General features: G+C 43.8%; 1 protein-coding gene across 6 annotated transcripts in view; it reads right to left on the bottom strand.

Moving 5' to 3' along the window:
* LOC147614753 (putative pentatricopeptide repeat-containing protein At3g49142) overlaps positions 1-26,173 on the bottom strand; it is a 40,935-nt gene that overhangs the window by 14,130 nt on the left and 632 nt on the right. For 2 of the 6 annotated variants that reach the window (XR_015262976.1, XM_086780089.1), the window contains exons 2-3: positions 20,969-21,052; positions 20,711-20,799 (exon numbers count right to left, since the gene is read on the bottom strand). The exons of 2 other annotated variants lie outside the window; for them this stretch is intronic. Coding sequence is in view for 2 of the 4 variants with exons in the window: in XM_086780089.1 (XP_086636215.1) it covers positions 20,711-20,733 (23 nt within the window). In the remaining 2 variants the exon portion in view is untranslated. The remainder of the gene's footprint in view (positions 1-20,710; positions 20,800-20,968; positions 21,053-26,173) is intronic. 2 more of the 6 variants (XR_015262977.1, XM_086780090.1) reach the window with 1 other exon arrangement.

Genomic DNA, 26,173 nt, shown 5'->3' with positions numbered 1-26,173 from the left:
CAAGGGCTAGTTCCAGCCATGCTTTGAATGTACATTGTGGGGAGTCTGCATTCGCAATGGGTGGTCTCTTTGATTCAGAAGAGCCTTCTTCTTATGAAGAAGCACATGAGAATGAGCATTGGTTGCAAGCTATGCAAGCTGAAATTTCTTCTATCATGAAGAATAATACATGGGATCTTGTGGAATTGCCTAAAGGCAAGCATGTAATTGGCACAAAGTGGGTGTACAAAGTCAAAAGAAAGTCTGATGGTACTATTGACAGGTACAAAGCAAGACTTGTGGCTAAAGGCTACTCCCAGAAAAAGGGAATAGATTATGAAGAGACTTTTGCTCCTACTTCGAGAATGACCACAATAAGATCTGTGATTGCATTGGCTGCCCATAAAGGATGGAAAGTGCATCAATTGGATATCAAAACTGCATTCTTAAATGGGGATTTACAGGAGGAAGTATATGTAAATCAGCCCATTGGTTTTGTAGTTCCTAGTGAGGAACATAAAGTATGCAAGTTGCACAAAGCATTGTATGGGTTAAAGCAAGCTCCAAGAGCTTGGTATGATAAGATACATGCTCATCTAACCAGCCAAGGTTATGAGAATAGTCCAGCTGAAAGCACATTATATGTGAAGAAAACCAATGCCGATATTCTCATAATCATCTTGTATGTAGATGACATGCTCATTACAGGTACAAGCAAAGCACAAATTTCAGATTTCAAAGCTGATTTGAAAGCTGAATTTGATATGTCAGATTTGGGGCCTTTACACTACTATCTCGGCATACAGTTTATGCATACAGATGATGGCATTGTTATGCAGCAAACTAAATACATAAAAAGTTTGCTAGAACCAGGTGTACGGCTTACTATGCATGATATTGGAGAGCCTTTTGATGCCGGCCTTTATAGCCAGGCAGTGGGATGCCTCATTTACTTGTGTAACACAAGGCAAGACATATCTTTTGGAGTGTCTTTGTTGAGCAAATTCATGCACAACCCAGGCACAAAGCATTGGCAAGCAGTCAAACGCATTTTTCGATATCTTAAGGGTACCCTGGATCTTGGTTTGTTCTATCCCAGGGGGGCAGCTTGCAGCTTTATGCATACAGTGATTCAGATTGGGCTGGTGATTATGATACCAGGCAATCCACTAGTGGGAATTGTTTTTTTCTTGGCAGCTCATGCATATCTTGGTTGAGTAAAAAGCAACCCACTGTTGCTACATCTACTTGTGAGGCTGAGTACAGGGCAGTCTTTACAGCTACAGTAGATTGTGTATGGTTGAGGAGACTATTGGCTGATCTTCGTGAGTGTCAGCAGACACCCACCACCATTCTCACTGATAGCCAGAGTGCTATGGCCGTGGCACGAAATCCAGTATTTCATGCACGTACCAAGCACATAGAGATTCATTATCACTATGTCAGAGAGAGGCACATGCAGGGGAGATCAGTTTATCTTATTGCCCTACACAGGATAATGTTGCAGATCTATTCACAAAGGCTTTACCTCGAGAAAAGTTTGAAGCTTTCCGAAAAGCTTTGGGCTTACTCTCATACAGAGAGTGATCTGCTTCCTTGTACAGGTTCACACTTCCACTACAGGGGGGATTTGTAGGCATATGCTCACTTATGGTAGTGCTATGTGTGAACAGGGCTTAACCAAGGGCACTTTTTCCTATTTGTTTTTCCCTTGGACATCAAGTGTGAAAGGACACATATAATATTTTGTAGTTCTATATTATATGGATGTGGCACACATGCAAGGGTTGACTTGCATTTTGTGGATACCACACTTTTGGCTCACTCTCTCTCTCTCTCATTTCTCTGTGTGAGCTTCTCTACCTTGCACCTAACCCTAATGTGCAGGTTTGTGTGTGTGAGTGTGTGAGTCCAACACCCAACACTCCGTGTGGGTACTGATTCTTCCCCAAAAATCATGGGTCTTCATGCAATAGAGTTGGTACAACAAGTACAACTCTCCATTCAGCCGGTACAGCAAGTACAATGGTTGGTACAGCCGGTACAGTGGCTGGTACAGCCAGTACAGTGGTTGGTACAGCAAGTACAACAAGTACAGTATATACAATGACTAGTACAGTAGGTACAATGGCTGGACAGCAAGTACAATGGCTGGTACAACAGATACAGCAAGTACAAATGCTGATACAACAAGTACAATGGCTAGAAATCATAATAAATGATACAATACCCTTGCCTTCAGTATTTCTTCGCGATGGAAGCCTCCAAAACAGTTCTCAACAGCCGATATTCTTCATGGGCAGCCTTCAAGAGAGAGAGAGAGAGAGAGAGTAGCCATCATTAGGGCAGCCTGTAACGGTGGTAGCGGCTAGTGTGCAACAAGAGAGCCTCTCTTAATGAAGAGAGAGGACTCCAATTTATAGATTTGGGCCTCCCATGAGCTAAAATGGCAAGAGAAGGCTACCATGACAAGTGGAGAGCCACACAATAGCTGAAGTGACAAGTGTGAGGCCACTTGTCTCACTTTGATCCACTTTATAACAAGTGTCAGGCCACTTGTCTCACTTTGGTCCACTTTCTTGCCACATGTCCCAATCTAAGAGATGGGTCCTTCCATAATCTTTACCTCCCAACTGGTAGACATTCTGTCATAGGCACTTTGCCAACTGTTGGTATCTGCTCAATTCCAGATGTAATGACGCGAACAGAATTTCCATCGGAGTCGGGCCAAAAATAGCAACTCTCCTAAATTTTAGGAGTGTGGTCCTTTGTATTCTAGAATAATCCCCCATTCCCAAAGCTTGTACTTTCCAAATATTTAGACCCACCAGACTCCTTTCATACTAGGAAATGTCCAGGCTGGTGACAGTTATCTCAAAGCTTTGGATGCCAGATTGACACTAGCTGCGCCCTCAAATCATTTTCCCGAGAAAATGAACTTTAGTAAGGATAATGGTAAACTCGACCCCACAACTCCTTATTCATGGTTGCATCAGTTTGAAGCTTCCCCCCGTCCAGACCAGAGGACCACAAGATTGACCTCCTGCTGGGCTCGAAACCCCCGAGCAAGTTTCCGTATCGCCTTTCCAAGACAATGGAATCAGAGTTGGACCGCCAACTCCAAGAATTGTTGCAATCTGGCTTCATTCGCCCTAGCGTGTCGCCATTTGCAACACCGATCTTATTTGTTAAGAAGAAAGATGGGTCTTCCCGTTTGTGTGGCGATTATCATGCGATCAATAAGCTAACTATCAAGAGTAGATTCTCGATGCCTCGAATAGATTATATTCACGAGAGGCTGAATGGATCGAAGTGTTCTCGAAACTCGATTTAAAGAGTGGGTACCACCAGGTGAGGATTGTGGAGGGGACATCCCCAAGACAGCCTTCCATACAGAGCGAGCCCACTGATGCGTGTTTTTCGGGATTTGATTGGAAAGTGTGTGTTCATATTTCTGGACGATTTACTAGCTACGGTTGAGCAACATGACATTGATGTGGAGAAAGTCCTTAAGTTGCTAGAAAGCAATGAGCTCTACGTCAATGAAAAGAAGTCGGAATTTTATTTCTTCCAGGTACATTACTTGGGATACATAATTAGTGCAGAAGGCATTCGACTTGATCCGGCTAAAGTGGCCGAGATTGTCAATTGGGAAGTACCTCAGACAGCATATGACATCAAATCCTTTGTGGATATATGCCAGGCATACTCTGTCATGTGCACAGTGTGTATCTACCGTGTGCTATACGCATGCAAGACTAGTTTCGAGGTTTGGGGAAGCCTGGAACTAGGCAAGCTGATTGACGAGCTGAGTTAGGGAAATACTAACGGGCGGGCACCCAAGTATGGACGGGCAGGCGGCCAAGTGTGGACGCCCAATGACCGGCCAAGAGCCTATAAAAGGGTGGCCAAGGTTAGTTATTGTATTATAGAGAGTCTCGCGAGTTTGTGAGAGCTCTATGGTCTTGGAGCCTGGATCTAGTGCAGACGTGCACTTGCTTTATGCAGCCAAGGCCGACAACAGTCTCGAGGCCCGCGAGGGCAGCTTCGTGGCGGTATGGGACGTCGCGAGGAGGAGATTGGTCGGTACGTCATCCTAGTTAGCTCAGCTCGTGGCTCGGTGGGGACAGCCAAGATTGTGGGCTTGCCCACGGCTGTCATGGTTGGGAGGTGAGTCAGGCCTGCACCCCCTTACTAGTTTGTTTGTTCGTTTGTTTGCAGGATTCGAGTTTCGAACCAAGATCGATCACGAGGGGATTCGTGGGGATTTGACAGTGGTATCAGAGCATACCTCGTGAACGAGCAAGTCGGTAGGTAGAGAAGAAGAGGTCGAAGAAAGGTGTGTGTTAAAAAGCTTGCTGTTTTTTCTGTGCATTATGCAGTTTTCAGATTTGGTATGTGTTTTTTCTTCATCTAAGACACCCATGTTGATGGGGGAGGTGGTAGTCTAAGTAGGGTTGATTGCTTTGCAAAGAAGAGGCATGTTTGTTGTGCATACGCATAAACTGCAGGGAGAGAAACAGAAAAAAAAGAAAAAGCATGTTCCTTTCGTTGTTTTTTGGCGTACGAGAGAGCGAGAGAAGTACAGGATTGTGTGCTGACGGGTGTTACTGGCGTTGGGTTGCAGTCGGCTGCAGGCACCTTAGGCCTGCCAAGCCAGGCGCCCAGGCAGCCAAGCCATGTAGGCGCCCAGGCTAGGCACGGCGGTCTGGTGCCCAGTCCAGGCCAGGCACCCAAGCCAGGCGGGCAGCGCCCAGGCCAGCCCAGGCCTACACAGGCGCCCAGCCAGGCCTACACAGGCGCCCAGCCAGGCCCTATAGGCGGCCAGCGCAAGTAACGCAACAGGCTCGCAAGGCACAGAAGCGCAGGCAGCAGCCACATGGGTGACGCACACGTGAAGGTGCCGGTAGCTCACCGTCGGGCTAATCCAGGAGGACTGCGAAAAAAAAAACGCAAGGAAAGCATTTCGTTTTTTTTAGTGCTTTCGTTTTCTTTTGGGGGGGAGTTTAAAATTTTTAAGTTTTAAAAGCACCCTCCTCTAAGGTTTCCAAGGTGTTTTATTTTTTTAAGAAAAGAGAATATATATATCCATATATATATATCTATATATATTTATTTATTTATTTATTCAAGAAAAAAAACACAAAAGCTAAAGCAAAAGCTAAGCCTAGCTGTTGGAGATTTTTGGCTTTTGGGAAACCTTTATAAACCCCTCAAGGGGGCTTCTTGCCACACATCTCTCAAGTTCTCAAGTTTTCAAGCTCTCAAGCTCTCGAGTTCGCTCGCACTTTCATTGTGCAAAGATCGAATTTTCTCTCCACGTACCCTCTTCACGATGTCGACCCAAGAATCAAAGTTGGAGCCCCTCGCATGGAACGCAAAGGCTTGCCGGCTACGGAAGGTACCGATGCCGATCTTTTTGACGATTTTGTGTCAAAATCAGATTTCCAAGAGTCCAAAGTAGCTCTCGAAGCTTCTTCGACGGAACGTCAGGCACAAATCGCAGCCCAAATGCAAGCTTTGCAAAACTCCATCGCTCTCTTGACCACTACCCTCTCTACTTTCTCGGGTATGGATACCTTGGCTTCAGCTTTAGGCCCCAATATTACTCCGGAACCGTTCGGGAGCGAGCAAAAGCAGCGAACCAAGGAGATCATGGACACTTGGCTACATAAGTGGCAAGTTCACTTTCAGTTTCATCCATATGATGATGGAAAGAAGATCCAATTAGCAGCAGGTTTCCTGTCCGGCAAAGCTTTGCCTTGGTGGAAGGAACTCAACCCTAAGCCAACGACTTGGGCACAATTTGAAGACGTTTTCAAGAAAGAATTCCTTAAGAAAGAGGATGATTACGATGTTGTTGCCCGGTTTTCAGCTTTGACCATGACTTCGCAGCACCTCACTTATGAGGTCTACCTCCAGAAGTTTCGTGACTTGCAGATGAAAGCTACAAAGATGGATCCCACTACTCTTTTGGGGTTTTTCGTAGCTGGTTTACCAGACTCGTACCGTTTACAGGTTAAAAATAACAAATGTAAAACATTAGACGAGGCCATTCATTCAGCTCGTATCTATGATGATACGATGGTCTCTTCCAAGTCGAAACCCGTTACCGAGCAGGGAAACAAGCATAAAAGAAAGTTCTCCGCACCGATGGCTAACACGACAGAGGGAAAGTCTTCGGACCAACCTTCAAAGAATTCCAGTTCGACACCAGCAAAGAAGAAACGACTCCTTAGAGCTTTAAAGCTCAAGAAGGAAGGCCGTTGTTTTATCTGCGAAGAAAAAGGACACATGCGTAACGAGTGCCCAAAGCAAAAGGGTACCAAGTCAAACGCAGGACCCAAGCCAAAGGCAGCTAACCAGTTGTCTTTGACAGGTACGTCAATTACTGTACTTTCTCGCCCTAGTACTTGTTCTGATTGTCTGTTCAATTCTAAGGTATTTGGCTTGCATGCTCTTCTCCGAGTTTATGGAGAAGTGAATGGCCATAAGGTTCACATTCTTTTAGACCCTGGCAGTTCGCATAACTTTGTTAACTACAAACTTGTGCAGAAATTGAGTCTTGATACGACACTCAGCGACCATACCTATGAGGTACGTCTACCTGCGGGAAGACAAGTTTGGGATCGCAAAGTGGAGATACTTCCAATCCAGATTCAAGACTACAAAGATACTCTGGAATGCTATGTTATACATCTGGAAAATGTAGACTTGTTATTAGGGATTGAGTGGTTTAAGACTCTTGACGTCCAGATAGATTGGTCTAGTCATATTTTTTCTTTTCAGCATAGGGACACCAAGTATAGTATTTTAGGTGATTGTATTCATTCCTCTCAAGGACCTCTTGTAAATACAATTGATTTTGGAAATATAATGAATTCTTCTTTGTATACCGCTTTCCATTGTGTATTGATTCCACTTTCTTCTTTTCTCATCCCTTCCATGGATGTAAATGAATTAAGTGTGTTTGAAAGCAAAGAATTACAGAAGATACTTGATTCATTTCAAGATGTATTTCCTAAGGAACTGCCACCGGGTTTACCACCTGAACGGGCCGTAGATCATCGTATTGACTTGATCCTTGGTGCTCATCCTGTGAGTATTCCACCTTATAGGATGAGCCAAGCTGAGGAAGATGAGTTGACTAAACAACTCGAAGATTATTTGAGGATGGGCCAGATCCGTCCAAGTAAATCACCTTGGGGTGCACCTGTGTTGCTTAGGAGAAAGAAGGACAATACTTGGAGAATGTGTATAGATTACAAGAGATTGAACAAGCTAACCATTAAGAACCGTTATCCTCTCCCTAGATCAGATGACCTAATTGACCGGTTAGCAAGAACGAAATATTTCACGAAGATAGATTTACGTACTGGCTATCACCAGATACGTATTCATGAAAGGCATGTCGAGGCAACAGAATGATCATCCAATAGCTTACATGTCTCGTGAGTTACTGCCCGCCGTGACTTTGAGATTCGCATTGACCATCAGGCATTATGTTGGATTCAGACAATGCCAAGTGCACAATGGAGTGACCGACAACACCGCTGGAGCCAGATATTCCAGCAATTGTTGGTATGATTGAGTACCTTCCAAGAAAGGCCAATCCAGTGGCCGATGCTTTGAGCAGGAAGGGACAAGTAACTTCGATTCAGACCACTAGAATCGACCTTGTCGGTACAGGACTAGATGACATGAAGCACACATACGCGGATTCCGAAGAATTCGGTACATAGTGAAAACAGGCATTGGATGCCACAGGACCATGCCACTTTCTGATACGCGATGGTTGGCTTTTTTACAAAGGCCGACTATGTGTCATGAGGTCATTCAGGGATGCCCTTCTCCATGATGCCCATGACGCCATTACTGGTGGTCATACGGACATGAATTCGACTTTAGAGAATTTGGAACGGTATTATTATTGGCCAAAGATGAGGTGAGATGTGTTTACATATGTACAACGTTGTGATATTTGTCAAAGGGTGAAAGCTCCTCGTGGAAAGAAGATAGGGTTGTTACAACCCTTGCCAATTCTTGAGGGTCCTTTCCAAGATATTTCCATGGACTTTGTCACGAATCTACCTCCCAGTCCAAGTAAGCGTAATACGCAGTGCTTAACTATTGTTGATAGATTTAGCAAATTTGTTATGCTTATTCCTTGCTGGGCCAATGTGATAACCAAGGATGTTGCCCAATTGTTCATTCAGCATTGGTACCCGATTGGCAGGATTCCTAGGACCATAGTGTCTGACCGAGATGCCAAGTTTACCAGTCATTTTTGGAGAGCATTGTTTGATAACTTTAGTACTAAATTGAATTTTGCCAGTGCATTCCATCCACAAACGGACGGCCAGACAGAGATATACAACGAGTTGACCTTTGATGTGCTAAAGTGTTATATCCACGATCAGCAAGGTAAGTGGGAATCATATTTGCTTTTAGTTCAAGCTGTTTTGAATGATTCTTTTACTTCAGCTATTGGCAGGACTCCATATGAGGCAGCGTTTGGAAGACCTTTCCAGTCGTTTTTGACCAGGACCTCGTCTTCAGTACCTGAAGCAAACAAAGTGACGGAGTCTTACCATGAGATTTTAGAGTCAATTAAGGACAGGTTGGCTAAAGCGCAAGAGGCCTACACTCGACAGGCCAATAAAGACCGAAGGGATATGAAGTTTTCGGAAGGGGATTGGGTTTATCTTCGGATTATAAAGCAAAGGTTGGAGCAAGTGGCAAGCGATGCCCAAAGTTGTCTTTCAAGAGCTTCGGACCCTTTCCCATCCAGAAAAAGATTAATGAGGTTTCAATGCAATCGAAGCTACCTCCGAGTTGGACTATGCACGATGTGTTTCACGTCACTTGATTAAAGCCATACGCAGGTCCGATCCCTTCCAAAGTTAAAGACGAGGCGGAACCAGGTATTGTTGATGAAGTAGAAGTTATGGTTCCAGAACGGATCCTTTTGCACCGTTTCAAGCATGGCTCAGGCCGAAGACATAGACAGTTCCTCACGAAGTTTTAGGACCGAAGAACCCACGAAGCGGTATGGACAAAGAGTTTTTCGAGGACTATCCGACATTATCAACGAATTATTTAGAGGCTATGCAGCTTCCGTCAAGTTAAGCAGAAGGGATGTCACGTGCATCCCACACTTGAATGCCACGTAAACATATCTATACAGAAGGTGCAGGACCTGGGATGGTAAACTGGTCCCATGTGAGCCCAGTCCGAGACGAGTCAGCCAGGGTTCCATCCGAGTCGTCCGAGGTCAGGTGTGCATTGTCCTGCACATGAGTCCAAGGTCAGGTGTGCATTGTCCTGCACATGAAACAGTGCCAGTCCGCACTGTGAGCCTCCCTCTAGAATGATGTCAGTGATTCTGTGTATCTGGTATGGTACTGGATGCCAGATCATTGTGTAGACAGTTAGGGTTTGCATATAGGAAAGGGGCCAGCCCATAGGGCTACCCCAAGTACTTGTGTGGGCATGGGGACAGTGTAAAACCACCCCCATAAGGGCCAGGAAGGCCCTGGCTGTACCCACCAGCCATGGGTAGGCCATGGAGGGCTGTAGGACAGCCCTAGGGGCATGCCAAGGGTAGCCGACAGGTTATCCAGCCTTGTGATGGCTGTAGGGCAAGTATGGGGCAGCCCATACAGGCTGCCCAGCCTCCAAAACATCAGGTAAACAGTGCCCAGCCCCTAGAAACCATGCGCCTAATGCCCAGCCAAGAAGGAAAATATGCGCAGCATTTAATGGCATTTAATGCTGTTTTTTTCCAGTCGTGGGCTGAATTTAGGACAGCCAACTGCAGTATAGCTGGCCGACTAGTCATCCTAGGTAGTATAAATACCAAAGCCACAAATCTTTTGTGTTATCTCATAATTCACCAAGAGCTAAAGCTGATCAAAGGACCAGGACAGCCAAGGATAAGCTAACGCAGAAGGGGTGAAGGATTGCAGGTCAAGGAGAGTTATCTCAGCCAAGAAAGGTCTAGTTTTCTGTATTTGTTTTCAGATTTGCATCATTCTAATAAAGCAAATACACCATTCGTGGTGGGGGTCCTATAGTGGGTATTCAGAACCCAATACTGTGTCCTCTTCTCCCTCTCTCTCTCTCTCTCTCTCTCTCTCTCTCTCTCTCTCTCTCTGCACAGCTACATTCAGTTTCGTGCGTTAATTCCGTCGCGACAAGTGTGCTGATTTCTAAGCATTGAAGTTACTGATCTTCCCCGAAGCTTCCGCATGTTACACTTGGGCTATCACCTCATTGGCCAACAAGTCCCGCCATTTGCTTAGCTAACAGACGTAATGACACGAACTGACTTTCCATTGGAGATTGTCCAAAAATAGTAACCTTGCTAGATTTTAGGAGTGTGTTCCTTTCTATTCCACCTTATTAGAAATGTATGTGAGCACCCTATAGACCATATTTCAATGCTAGATGCTTTCCACTTTACACTTGAGCTCAATTGTCGATTTTTGTGTCCAAGAAAACATCGCGCGCACCTAGACCAAGTTTTGGACGCTCGATCTTTTGTACTAATTAATCTTCCATTTACAAATCTTGTACATTAATGTATATTTGCGCACCCTAGAATCCCCCGAACCCCTTTTCACATTGGAAATGTTTGGAGTACATCCCCTCTCCCCAAGCTTCTTAAAAGTTATCCACAAATTTAGACTTTAAGCCATATATCCAAGAAAGAATGATGTCTCATCAAGTGGGCGAGACGAGACACTCTCATAAATCAAATATAATTGAAAGAATCCATGGTTCCAAATAAATGGGCCTAGATCCATCCCCATAATACCAATAGAAGCAAGACAAATCAATCCCATAAGTCATAACCATGGCCCATATAAATAGGCGAGACAAATCAGTCACATCCATAAGTGAAGATATCATAATCATACTCCAAGTCGAATCCACCAACTCCAAGGAGCAACTACTCGTTCCCCAATCCCCAATGTCACGTCAATTGCATGCTACTCTCCACTGTCATCCATGCTTATAGACGTGAAAAAGAGACCGAGGGATAGAAGACAGATTGACCCTGCATACGAATGTAGAACGTCCCTTGGATCTGAGCGCAAACATCAAGTCCCAAGCATACTAGATTCTAGCCTATTGACACTTGCCGTAGACATGAGTTCCCCTACCAACAAGGTGTCACTCCACATGACCCTTGTGATGGGGAGAAACCCTAATTAGGGTTTAGAGTTATGTGGGAGACATACACAGAGAAGCAAGGGAGAGAGAGAGAGAGAGAGTTGTGGGGATAAGTCAACTCATGAAAAAGCATGAGTGTGTGACTCCCCTATCACCCATGTATATTGCACTAGTACACATAGTGCACTTAGTACATTAAAAGTACTAAGTGTACTATGTACTATAACTTATGGGCTTGTACACACTATAAGGGTGGGCATAACGCCTTTACCCCAACAACCTCCCACTTAAAGGCAAAGTGCCCTTAAGTAAAGGAAAAGAAAAAATCAGCATGTACATGATAATATACAAGGCCATATCAAGGCTGAAACTGGCCTCATCCAATGCCCATCAAGTGTCTGCAATGAGCAAACCGCTCCGGAGGCAAACTCTTCGTCAACAGATCAGCCGGGTTGTCATCCGTATGAATCTTAACAAGCTGAATTTGCTTGTTCTCTATCACCTCTCTGATGAAGTGATACTTCACATCCACATGCTTCGTCTTTGCATGAAAGACAGGGTTCTTTGCCAACTGGATGGCACTCTGACTATCACAATGTAACAATGGAATATCCCCTGTATAGCCCAAATCAACCACTAACCGAGATAGCCATAATGCCTCCTTGCAAGCCTCTGTGGCTGCAATATACTCGGCCTCTGTAGTAGATAAGGCAGTGCACTTCTGCATCCTAGATATCCATGACACAGCACCTCCTGTGAATGTAAAGACATAACCGGTAGTAGACTTCCGGTTATCTGGATGACCGGCATAATCCGAATCCGTGTAACCATGCACTAATGCATCCTGTTTGCCAAAGCAAATGGACAAATCTTGTGTGCCCTTCAGGTATCTCATGACACCTTTCACTGCTTCCCAATGCTTCTTGCCAGGGTTGGCCATGTATCTAGAAACCACTCCCACTGCAAATGCAATGTCCGGCCTAGTAGCAACCATGGCATACATGAGACTGCCACAAGCTGAAGCATACGGAATCTTGGCCATATCAGCCCTGTCACTATCCGACTGTGGGCTGTCCATAGCACTGAGTTTCACATATGGAGGCAAAGGAGTACTAGCTTTCTTCCCCCCGTCCATATTGCAGCAAATTGCAGTGCAAATCAAGGGACTTTTGTGCCGATTTGGTTGATTTGCATGCAGGCAATCGCATTTGATGCTGTGGATAATGTGTTGATGCCTTACAAGCACTCAATGTGCCTGTAAATCAAGGGGCTTTCATGTATTTGATGTATATGTGGCCAGGGGGAAGCATCGTGAACACTCTGGATGCCTTCATGTGCGTCAATGTACCATGTATGATCAGCAATTGATCTCAAATCAAGGGGCTTTTCAAGTTTGTATGCTTGTTGAGCTTGGCAAAGCAGCAGGCAAGACATTTATGCCTTGAATCCTCAAAAATCAGCTTGCAGTCAAGGGGCTTCTGCCCAATTTCTGTTCGGGACTGTTTTATGCAGTGTACAGGACTGTAAAAGTCTGATTTTCACTCATTTGGACAGCCAGGAGAGCATTTATTGCTATTGTACGTGCTGGTACAGATTTGGCACAGCTTTGTGCATGTTTTGGCATGGCTGTACACTATTTTGAGTGACCAAAAGGTTCAATTTCAGCTGCTGTACTTGCCGGGACAGGTTTGGTACATTACAGGTGAGCACTTGGTACTGCTGTACAATACTTTGGAAGGGCAAAAGAGCACATTTAAGGTGCTGTCCAAAATCTGCAGCAACCAGATTTTGGTGTTTTCATCACATAAAGTGGGAGAAAAGTTGCATTCTTGCTTCCGCAGTGGGAGATAAAGCTTGGGAGAAAAACTGTGAGCACTTTGTGTGCTTTTGGTGCAGTGTTTGCACACTTTGCAGGGAGTCAGGCATTTACAGGTTGTATTTTGCTATGGCAACCACAGGTGAGAGCTCTTCATTGCTTCACATCAAGAAGCTTGAAGGCTCGCATAATTATGATATTTGGCAAACCCAGTGCTACAATGTGTTGCTCCAGAAAAAGCAGCACAAGCCTATCAAAGAAAGGGGTGTGATGCCCGCTTCTCTTACAGCTGAAGAGTGGGAAGATATGGATGAGCTGGCAAGATCTACTATCATGTTGTCTGTGTAAGACTCATTACTTTTCAGCATTCGTGAAGAGAAGACAGCTTGGGGAATGTGGCAGAGATTGCAGGACTTGTATGCCCAACAAAGTGCCTCAAGCAAAGTGTATTGGTTGAAGAAACTCATAGGCCTTCAGATGAAGGAAGGGGCTTCTATGACAGCCCATCTAAATGAGTTTAATGGTATTGTCAGCCAGGTTATCAATCAAAAGTTGGCAATGGACGATGAGTTCAAAGCCACTTTTTTGTTATGCACTTTGCCAGAGAGTTGGGACACATTCAGGACAGTCACTAGCAATTCGAATGCTATGCTGTCATATGCAGATGTTGAGGGTGCTCTTCTTCAAGAAGAGATGAACAGGAAAAACAACTCTGTTGGCAAGTCCAATGCAATGAATGCACGTGGGAGATCCCAGCAAAGGGGGAAAAGCCAAGAAAGGGGAAGGAGCAAGTCTCGCTCCAAAAAGGATTTGGAATGCCATTATTGTGGCAAGAAGGGACACATTAAAAAGCAATGCTACAAATGGAAAAATGATCAAAAAGAAAAGGGAAAAGGCAAAGACAAAGATAAAGATGAAGCCAAAGATGTAAAGCCAAAGGGCAAAAGTGGAGTCAAGATTGAAGAAATCAATGTGTCACATGCAGGTGGCAGTGAGGATGAGGTCCTATTTACTTCTTCACTTGATGCCCATTCACTTCTTACAGGTGGTCATGGTATGCACTCATGGATCATTGATTCAGGTGCCTCCTTTCATGTCACAGGTTGCAGAGACTTGTTTGTCAGGTATACTGCTGGCAATGAAGGAGTGGTTTATTTGGGTGATAACCATGCATGCAAGATTCTTGGCAGAGGTGATGTAAGGCTTGTATTTTCAGATGGCTCACAGCTTATGCTCCATGATGTCAGGCATGTGCCTGAGATCAAGAAGAATCTACTTTCTACTGGACAGCTTGATGATGCTGATTATGTTACCACATTTGGTCGTGGAAAGTGGAAAATTAGTAAGGGCTCACTGGTTGTTGCCAGAGGCTCTAAGGTGGACACTCTTTACTTCATGCATGCAGGTGTTTGTCACCATGCTAATGTAAATGCAACCGAGCTGCCGGAAATCTCTATGTGGCATAGTCGGTTGGGACACATGAGTGTCAACGGAATGGAGCAATTGTCTCGTTTGGGTTACTTGCCTTCTCTAAAGTTTTCAAGTTTTCAGTTTTGTGAGCATTGTATATATGGTAGGCAATTACAGTGCCCCCACAAGAAAGCTCTTGGACAGAAAGATGCTCAGTTAGAGCTTGTGCATACAGATGTATGTGAGATGCCTCAGCTTTCTTTGGGAGGGGCAAAATACTTTGTGTCTTTTATAGATGATGCCACACGCAAGGTGTGGGTTTATCCTCTTCGTTTGAAGAGTGATACATTCTCAGTGTTTCAGAAGTTTGTTGCTCTTGTTGAGAACCAAACTGGCAAAACACTGAAGGCTTTGCGTTCCGACAATGGTGGAGAGTATACGTCCAAACAGTTTCAGGACTTTTGTGATGCTAAAGGCATCAAGAGGGAGCTCTCTACTCCTTATGATCCTCCACAAAACGGGACAGCAGAGAGGATGAACAGGACCATTCAGGAGAAGGTCCGTTCTATGTTGTCACATGCTGCATTACCTCATGGTTTTTGGGCTGAAGCTGTTATGACAGCCGTTCACCTTATAAACAGGTCACCTAACACGAGGCTTGGTGGGAAAGTGCCAGAAGAAGTATGGACAGGGAAGCCTCCGTCATACAAGCACTTGAGAGTGTTTGGTTGCGTTGCGTACGTGCACATACGCAGGGAAATGCGCACCAAACTTGATCCTAAGTCTCACAAATGCATATTCCTAGGATATGGTGACAGAGGTGAAATGGGGTATAGACTTTGGGATCCCATGAATAGAAAGATCATACGCAGCAATGATGTCATTTTTGTTGAAACATGCATGTATAAGGAGCCTGCAAGGCAACAGGAGCCTGGCAGAGTCATCTTTGATGATGATGGACATCATGGACAACAACAAAGGGCTGTAAATCAGCCATTACAGCAGGAAAATCAGCCCTTAAATGGTGCTGAAAATGGTCCAAATGGACAGCCAGAGATGGCAGAAGATATCCCTATGGATATACCACAGTTAGAGGAGATACCGGGCATGATTTTTCAGCCTTATGGCATGGATCAGGAGCCACCAATGGGTGATATGCAGGCTGGACAGCAACCTGCAAATGATGGTCATTGGGTACGGAGGTCCACAAGACCCTCCAGAGCCCCTGACAGGTTTGTTCCTGGGGTTGACTATTTGATGCTTACTGACTGTGGGGAGCCCTCATGTTATAAAGAGGCTTTACAGAGGGCAGACAAAGCTCTATGGGAGCGTGCCATGAAGTCAGAGATGGATTCTCTGCATAAAAATGAAACATGGAAGTTGGTGCCTTTGCCTGCAGGCAAGAAGGTTTTGCCATGCAAGTGGGTATACAGGCTCAAAGTTGCACCAGATGCAAAGCCAAGATACAAAGCCAGGTTAGTGGCAAAGGGCTTTAAGCAGGAATATGGTGTGGACTTTGATGAGATCTTCTCTCCAGTGGTCAAAATGACCACACTTAGAGCTGTGTTGGCTTTGGTTGCGCATGATGATCTGGACTTGATTCAGATGGATGTGAAGACTGCTTTTCTTCACGGTGATCTCCATGAGGAGATATATATGCAGCAGCCAGAGGGTTATGCAGTGAGTGGAAAGGAGAAGCTTGTATGCAAGCTGAAAAAGAGTCTTTATGGGCTCAAACAGGCACCAAGAGAATGGTATCATAAATTTGATACATTCATGAAATCACAGAAATTCAGGAGAAGTGACATAGATCACTGCTTGTACACCAAGAAAGCTTTGGATGGCAGTCTATTGATCCTCATCTTGTATGTTGATGATATGTTGATTGTCGGGAAATCTCGTAAAGAGATGGATGCCTTGAAGCAGAGGCTGCATCAAACCTTTGATATGAAGGATTTGGGTGATGCAAATCACATCTTGGGTATGCGGATACTTCGGGACAGAAATCAGCATGTGTTGTATTTGTCTCAGAAGGAATACATTGGCAAAGTTTTGCAGAGGTTCAATATGGACGGGGGGAAGAAAGCTAGTACTCCTTTGCCTCCATATGTGAAACTCAGTGCTATGGACAGCCCACAGTCGGATAGTGACAGGGCTGATATGGCCAAGATTCCGTATGCTTCAGCTTGTGGCAGTCTCATGTATGCCATGGTTGCTACTAGGCTTCGCCTGCGTGCCTTCGCTCGCTATGTGGACTAGCTTCGCTTAGTAGCGCTACGGGTGTTTTTTACGAGCACCCGCCTGGGTATGCGCCTGTTGGGTAGCGTAGGCTACCTGCTGCGCTACGGTGAGGCTTCCGTTTTCTACTTTGCTGCGATGCCTGTAAGCTGGTCGCTTGAGTGCTTTGCTCACGCACCACAGCTAAACCTGCTGGATTCCCAAATGCAAAGACTGGCTGTTGGCCACGACCAATTGAATGGAGAGTCAAGCTGATTGCTACTGCACAGAGATTCGAAGGGCACCGGCTCTGATACCAGTTGATGGGGAGAAACCCTAATTAGGGTTTAGAGTTATGTGGGAGACATACACAGAGAAGCAAGGGAGAGAGAGAGAGAGAGAGAGTTGTGGGGATAAGTCAACTCATGAAAAAGCATGAGTGTGTGACTCCCCTATCACACATGTATATTGCACTAGTACACATAGTGCACTTAGTACATTAAAAGTACTAAGTGTACTATGTACTATAACTTATGGGCTTGTACACACTATAAGGGTGGGCATAACGCCTTTACCCCAACACCTTGGCATAGACATATGTCCCCTGCCAACCAAGCGTCATGTCCACTTTACCACTTATACTCCGTGTTGGTACTCTGACCACACACCTTGAAGGAGAGGTGGACTCAAGTGTGTAACATAAGATAAGAATCACTCACAGGCATAGATATCATGGTGCTTCATAAACATTTCTCCTACACATAGTTTATAGGCATTTCGGCTACCAATAGTTTTACAGGCATTTCAGTCACTAATAGAATTCTAGATTCTAAAGTAATATTCTCAATCCATGAGTTGTCATGCCCCATTGAATCCATAGATCTCAACAAAGAGAGCCATAAATCCGTATAATAATCATGTATACCATAGATACCAAGCTCTTCAACCATTGACAATGTTTCCCTGAAACAATTCACCCTTCTCTTTGTATACATATACAAGGGTAAGCACTTGTCCAAAATACATATTTGACAATGTTTCCCTGAAACAATTCACCCTTCTCTTTGTATACATATACAAGGGTAAGCACTTATCCAAAATACATATTTGCTATAAACACAAAATAATCAACAATAGAAAAGTACTTCTCTTGTTTGTCAAGTTCGTCATGAGGCCGGAAGAGATTCTTATGGGCTTCAATAGAATAATCCAAATACCAATAAACTGGTACAAGCATAAAAGCGAAGTCTATGCTCGCAATGTTTAACTACACTAATAGTCAATGGTTATATCCCGATAGGATCATCTTCACACAAAAGTGCAAAAGAGCCAATGCTCTTATACCAATGTAACTCCGAGTGGATAGGGATTTCAACATTAAACACTTAAATTGGCCACAATCTTAAACATATGCCACTTAAATTCACAAAACTATAAAAGAGAGATGTACACAACTTACACCACATAGAGGCCAAAATGAGCCCATCTCCCCTTGGAGTATTTTATTACCCAAGGAGAAAAATATCATGTGAGGGCCTTACTCTCTCTGCGAAAAATGTTGGATTATCCATAGGCAATCATCATTTTACCATACACACAAACTATCATCAAAAGAAGTCCAAAATACGTGTAAACCACCTCTTTCCACGAGGGTACTCATCTTTCCCATCACCATAGGTCTTTAAGATAATTAATGTGAAAGAAAAACCCACTTGAAGCAAATAATACTTCCACAGATTTACCATAAATCCAAAACACCGGTGAAATATTGTCTCACTTTGATCTAGAATCACCATTTCCCAATTAAAGAGATGGTCCCACCAAAAACTTCCTCTCTTATAGTATCTTAACTCATAGACCTTTTGTCAAAGATGCTTTGGCAAGTCCCATCATTTGCTTAGCTTATGGGCGTAATGACGCGAATGGAATTTCCATAGGGGATTCTCCAAAAATAGTTAACACTGCTAGATTTTAGAAGTTGGTTCCTTTGTATTCCACCTTATTAGAAATGTATGTGAGCACCCTATAGAACCATGTTTCAATGCTACATCTCTCCAAAATCCTTGGGAGCTCGCCATATATGCTTTCCACTTGACAATCGAGCTTCAATGCCCATTTTTGTGTCCAAGAAATCATCTCGACCAGTTTCACACGCTTTGTACTGGATAATCCCCCATTCCCAAAGCTTGTACATTAATGCATATGAGGGCATCCCGGAATCCACCATACCCATTTTTATGGTAGAAATGTCCAGGCTAGTGACATGGGCCACATGCAGCATGGCGGCCTAGGGGTGTCCACAGGGCTTCGCAAAGACTATAGGACCCAACCATAAACCTTTACCACTAGTGCCTTGGACAATTGTTCTCACACAATCGACACATGTATAGTTCACCAAATGCTGACCGAACATGCCCGCGACACCCCAAATGTCTAATAGTGTCCCGGCACCCTGTAATTCTTTACATATTGCATGTAGATTACAAGTTTGGTGTTGAGCACAACTCGAGAGTGTTACACGACTTGATTGATCACCTTGTGCACAATTGTGGACATGCCTAATCTCATATCTAATCCCTGATTTAGGTAGCAGTTTTAGGGTAGAGTTAGCACGCTAGCAAGCTCAGGCAGGGAAGAAGCAGCAAGTCCACCATTATCAAGCCTCACCAAGCTGGCCGACAGCAGGTGCTCACACATGGGTATCATCAGGGCTGGCCGATAGGAGTATCCAGGACCTTTTAGCAGTTTACGTCTGTCATGGGGCTGACAGCAGTCGGCCAGGTTACAAGACATGTATGAGAGCTTGTAAAAGGCTAGGCCAGCATTAGTCATAGTCACCTACATCCCTTATGGGACAGGTCCTAGTCCGTCAACAGTCAGTCCATTAAGGTAGAATTCAGACCTCTTTTGGAACGCCAAGGCCACAGTCATATACATCTTTTTGTGCCATAGTAATATACTGAAAAATACAGGTCATCTCTCTCTCTCCTCTCTGCTGTCTATTCTTTGCTATTGCATTAGTGTTCCTAATCAATAGGCTCAGGGCTGGATCAAGTACAGCAAGACTTCCGCGCATGCAACACTTGGTAGTACACTGGTGACTCGTCCTTGGACGAGGGCTAACAATGAACACGCTGCCCGACCTCATGTTCTTACACTTGTCTGTACAGTCATGTCCATGTGGCATCAAAGTGCAAGATATGCGTGAAAATTGCATTCTTAGGTCCATCGTCATGGCTTTGGTCCCAAAAATGCAATATCAAAAGCTCCTCATCATAGCCTCTGTTCAAAAGCTATAACATCTACTTCATCGTCATCAATATAATAGGAATTGGTCTAATCAATGATGCTTCTTAGCTATTCTTGCATACTGCCAACCAAAAAACTAAGTAAGTTCATAAGCAAAGTTTGAAGCATGTCTATGTATGTATACATGAATGCATGTCTTTATGCATACATGCATACATACACACACATTTACACACACAAACATCTACATACACATACACACACCAAGTGACATGCATCATGTATACGCATGCATGTATTTATGGATGTGTATGTATGTCCACACAAACACACATGTATAAATATATACATGGATTGTCTTGCTTGCATTAGAAGAGAGATAGCCACCCAACTATGAGGTTTGAAGAGTTAAACCAAGTTGAGACTTGAGAAAACAAAAAGCCTTTAACACCCTTATGTGCTAAGTCCCCTCGAGGGAATCCAAGGCTAGATGCAAAAGTCTTCACTTTGCTTCATGAATATCTCTAACTCTCCCTAATATTTGTAGATGCTTCTTATGTAGTTAGTTAGTTAGAAGGTTGCCTCAAGCTCTAAGCGATGGTGATCTCTAGGAGGCACTAATTGATCCAAGATAATGAAGCTTACAAGTACAACACATATCAATGATAAGTAGCTTTTCCAAAGCTTTAAAATAAATGATTCCATATTTACATGCTTAATTTGTGAACCTTACTTCAATGTGCATACACAGAAATGATTATTATAGCCACATATAGGTTCAAACACCTTGATAGAGTCAAGGATGCATTCAGATGCGTATAGAACCCACACACTAAAAAAGCAAGAAGAAACATCATGTACCTTCTAGCCTGACAATCTTGCATGACTTTTAGTAGCCACAAGGTCACTGTCTGTGGAAAGGACTACACATCGCCTTTATCATCTTCATACTGCACCACAAAATGCAACAATTTAACCCCATCAACCTAATACACACCAAGACACATCATTGAAGTATGAACGCTTTCACACAAATAACACATCATGGCAACCTACCTAGTAATGCGACTACTACTCGTATGTTAAGAACTACAAATCCGAAAGGAAGTCAAGTATTACCATTATATGCGACAATTCTCTAACATCCAAATCATTACAAACTCTTGATTATTGCCAAAACAAGCTCAATCAAGCTTTTTGTCCCTAATCAATTTGAAACCAACCAAGAGCAAGTCAGACAATCAAGCAACCAAGGCGAGATCCAAGAGAACCTGCTCTGACACAAAATTTTGCTATTTTTGTTGGAGATAAAGGTAGCAAGACACTTACACATATGTAGCAAGTAAGAAGAGGTGCAGAGAAGCATAACACTCAAAGTAGATCGATGAGAATGAGTGAAGTAAATTGAAGTGGCATGATAATGTCACTTACACACTCACTCATAAGAGTGTGTACACTTGCTAAGGGGAAAAAACCTCATAAGAAGGGGGAAAAGCATAGTTACCAGGGGACGGGGACGGGGACGGGGGACGGGGACGGGGACGGGGACGGGGACGGCTAAAGGTAGGGAACGGGGACAGGGGGTGGGGACGGCACTCAAAATTGTTAATTTTAGAGGAGTAAAGAATCAAGATTAATCAATCAATAACAACAAGCTTTCTAACTCCAAAAGTTATGAATCATGATACACATTACATTTAAAATTAAATTACGCTACGAGGTGCAAGAGTCAAGAGTCAAGACTTGCAAAGTCGGAAAAGAAAGACTTTAAAGTTGATAACATTAAATAGATATACTCAAAAGATGTTGGGGCCTAGGCGATACAAAATATAAGTCACTCGCGGGCCTAGGCGATACAAAATATAAGTCACTCGCTCTCATACTCTGCGCTCCCAATAAGAGAGGTGCTAGCCTCATGATCACCCCCCGCATGAGTAGGAGGCTCGAAGTTGACCTCATCCCACCATGACCACCCATCCGTTCTACTCCTACCGCCCGCACGAGAAGAGGATGCCATGAATAGTTAGTAACTTAGTAGTAGTCTAGTAGAAGAGGGTGGAGAGAGCTTAGAGGGTAGAGTAGGAGAAGAGGTAGAGGGAAGATTGAAGTAGTCTAGTAGAAGAGGGTGGAGAGAGCTTAGAGGGTAGAGTAGGAGAAGAGGTAGAGGGAAGATTGAAGTAGTCTAGTAGGAGAGGGTGGAGAGGAAGGTGGTGGAGTAGGAGAGGGTGGAGAGGAAGGTGGTGGAGTAGGAGAGGGAGATAGTGGAGAGGAAAGCTTGAGTAGGAGAGGGAGATGGTGGAGAGCCTAGAGGTACATCATCATTCATGGAAGGCTTGAGCAATGAGTAGAAGAGGAGTAGCATAAGCCCATTATATAGCATATGGCAGCTCTCTCTCTCTCTCTCTCTCTCTCTCTCTCTCTCTCAAACGGCCAGCCTCAAACGGCCAGCCGCCAACGGCTAGTAGCCGTTGCCCGAAAAAAAACGGCTACTTTTCTGTAGCCGTTGCGCCGTTGCAGGCGTCCCCGTCCCCGGCTGACAACGTCCCGCCGTCCCCTCCGACGGGGACGGCCGTCCCCTTGCCACGTCCCCTCCGTCCCGTCCCCTGCGCCGTCCCGCCTCCGTCCCACGCCTGCAGTTAATCGGGACGGCGTTCCCACGTCCCACGTGGCCGTCCCGCCGTCCCCCTGTCACTATGGGGAAAAGTGGCTCGGCCCATTGTTAGCCTACATCCACATATCACTACCATATAAATGGTTGCATAAATTGTAGTTGTTGTTATAAGGTCTAATTCTCCTTGTCTCAGTAAAGGAAATTTTTTCATGCAAAAGAATATTTTTTAACGTAATTTTATAAGCTAGTTTAAATCTTTTAGCCCTAAAAATGAATTAATTAGGAAATTAGAATAAGTCCAAAAAAAGAAATTTTAGTGTTAAAATTATCCATGCACGTAATTTATGCATTAAATTGAGGGTTAAAACCGTTAGAAATTGACTTTGGGCATTATTACCTTTTGATGGAAATCATAAACTAGCTAGTTTTTCGCAAAAGGTTATAACTAGACCTCGAAAGTTCTGAATAGGGTTGTATAAGTTCTCATTGGAATGAACACATTATGAATAAGAGTCTTAGAAAAAGAAATGGAAAAAAAAAAGATTTAAAAATGAGGTTTTCAGGTTGAATTAACCTTATATCTTAGAAAGTGTTTTTTAAAATGAAAAATCAGATTTGGCATTCCTAAGAAGTAGGATCCATGATCAACTTTCCTCACCCTTCCATCCCTTTCTAATTGAAGAAGAACCCTTCATATTTATCTAATCCTCCGTCTCTTTCTAATTGAAGAGGAACCCTCCCCTCACCTATATAAGTACAAAAGAGGCCCTCTTAGACAACATCAAAAAGGATGTTGCACTCCTTCTCAAGCAAATTCTTGGTGCCACCAATAGTGTGGTGTTGGCATTGATTGTGGAGCACAAGCTCAACCCATCACTTCAACTACTCCGGTAGGTACCATTTGCAAGCTTCAATCTTAATTTTCTAGTAGTAATCCATGGCTACAATTCACATGGTATAATTAAGGTTTGTTTAGCACTAATATGTAGTAATTGGTGGTGACTAGTGATTGGAGAGTCTAATTTAGCTAATTGCTAAAGTGGATTGTGTGATCACTTGCATTAAAACACTTTAAATTCTTTGATTTAATTGATCAAAGTAGTGATTAGTGAGCTTATTAAGCTCATAAAAGTTGATTAGTAAATCTAATTAGAGAAGTGATTAAATATCTTTAAATCAATAATTAAAGCTAAGCCTAATGTACTTGAAAAGGATTCACTAAGAACCTTGATTCGTGTACGATTAGTTTATATTAGGCTTGTCATGAGCAATTAGCATAATGTGGATTTACATCCCTTCATTATATACTTAACCTAGGATTCTTATAAAATCACTTAAGGGTTTTGGCTTTGAAAGTGCTTAATATCTGCTAATCAAAGGTATTAGATAATCAATGAATATTAGCTTGGACATTAGGACAAATGAGTGAAAGTATGGATTTTAGGATGTAGATAAAAGTTATATGGTTAGGTTTCTTAAATCATATACACTTTGCTTAAGTTTATAGAGGGAGTTTGGAATTCAAAATCTAAACATGATAACAATTGTGTTTAAAAAAGAAAAAAATATGGGTATTCTTTAAAATAAGCTTACATGCACATGCTATATGGGTTTTTATAGAGTGAGACATTGCACCACAACACCCATATTTCGAGTATTTCATGCATTGCCGTATTTTTATCCGACGAGAAGGGTACGGCCGTGGCTTCACAATGGTACGGCCGCACCCTTCACAACATGCGTTCCACCAATGATGGCCACTATAGGGATACATAAACACGGCAGTTCATCGGCATAGAACCAGCAATAGCAGCTTTAGGCCAAATCATTTCGTAAGGTTAACAAATCCAAAGGGCTCGAGCGAGAGTGAGAGAGAAAGAGAGAGAAGTACCTTGAGCTTCTGCGCCCTTATGTATTCCCAGACTTTCAGGAGTATCGCCGAGATAATTCGAGCTAGTAGAGCTGAGTGGCCCGGGTCTGCGTTTCTTCATCATGCGGCAAAGCATGACAGCATCGTTGAATTGCGTAGGGGCATGGTCTACGTTGTTAGTGCGTAATCTCCACCTCTTGCTAGACCCGACATGGCTGCTGTCCAATATCACCTACAGGGGCGCCAGCTTAGAACCGCTAATATGACTAATTATAAGCAGAGATAGATGTGGAGTAGCCTTGTGGAGTACCCTGAATTAAGTACGATTGCTTTTATACGCTCTAGTGTAGCCGGCCCCCATCTCCAAAATCTTGAGTGCACTGTAATCTATTCTCATCTTGCAACTCACACAAAGTTGTGGAGCTTTGTGTGCAATAGCGAGTGCATGTCTGGGTCTTTGTGTTAGGGTTCATGCCCTCATAGGAAGACACAAAACAAGTACTTGATTGTGTGCACGCTCGTTGGTTTGCTTGCGTGCTCACCCACCAGAGCTGGCGCCTTCCGTCCTCTATCGGTCAAACAAATTGTTTTCATAGTAACCGCAGCAGTATTTGAAGCTACGCGGCACAATCTGATCTTTGTTTGCACTGGAGGTTTCGAGAAAACTCTGCAAATGGCCGACAGATCTTGTCAAGTGCGGCAGAGAGAACATGAAGGCTTCTGCGCACTATTGCGTTTCTGCTCAGTAGCACATTGAGGCTTAGGGTTTCTATTGATTTTCTCGCTATCGCCATGAGTCGGAGGTCCCTGCGCTATGTCTCTGCCTTTCTGCGGTCCCTGGCCTCGGACAGCAACCGCCTCAATAGCGATGCCGTCATCAAGGTATGAACCATTGTTCTTGTTCTCGCCATAGCCGAAACCCTGTCGTCGTTCGAGCAATGGCAGAAGAACAATTATTGTTCGCACCATGGTCGAAGGACTGTTGTTCTGATGGCCGAAAGAACTTATTTTGTTCTAGCTATGGAGTAAGAGCTTTCTTCTCACGTTGGACACTCCAATCGACACCTCCTCTCACCAGTAGTCGTCCTCGCCTTAGCGCCACACCATAAATAAGAAAAGACGTGGGGAGGGGCTGTTGCATGGTAAGGATGGAGACATGACTGCTGCTATTGCTAGAGAAGATGCTGATGCAGGCGAGGTCGAGCTTGGAGGGGAGGGGGTCGAGTGGGGGCACAAGGATTTTTTATATAAAAAATTAACGTGCACGTCTTTAGCGTGCGTTCTCTCGATATGTGCCTCTGTTGTTTTTACAAGGATTTTTATAGCCTCTACGTGGTCGTCTCTGGATGCTTGCTTTTGTGCAATCATCTTAGGCTACGCAAGGTAAATATGACCATTTCAGATCTCTGGATGCTTGCTTTTGTGCAATCATCTTAGGCTACCCAAGGTAAATATGGCCATTTCAGAACGTATACCCTTACCTCCCCTCTTCTTTTCAAAGCTCCTGAGTGTTCATGGACATCTCGCACAATTGGACCTTGAAAACAGTAGGTTTCTATTATCTGAAAAGCACCCTTTTGTTTTTTTTTTTTGTATCTAACCTTCTTGTCATGGCTTTTGAATGCAGATTGCGTAAACCGTTTGCATTTTGGCTTCATGTTCCATCTCTAACTGGCCAAGATCAAACCGGTGTTGTTGCTGCCATCCTCGTGTGTTTCATTAGAACCATTGCCCACAACCTTAACCAAGGTATTCATCAGATCTTGACGATCATCAGAGGTCCAAGATGTATGTAAAAAAAAAAAACAATGGTGTTGATATGATTACAATACCCACACCACTA

The sequence above is a fragment of the Cibotium barometz genome, chromosome 41 (genome assembly GCF_041138505.1).
Source record: "Cibotium barometz isolate CiBa-2024 chromosome 41, ASM4113850v1, whole genome shotgun sequence".
In the NCBI taxonomy this organism is placed as follows: Eukaryota; Viridiplantae; Streptophyta; class Polypodiopsida; order Cyatheales; family Cibotiaceae; genus Cibotium; species Cibotium barometz.
Note: the sequence above shows the minus strand (reverse complement) of the source record. Positions and strands in the feature narration are given on the sequence as shown.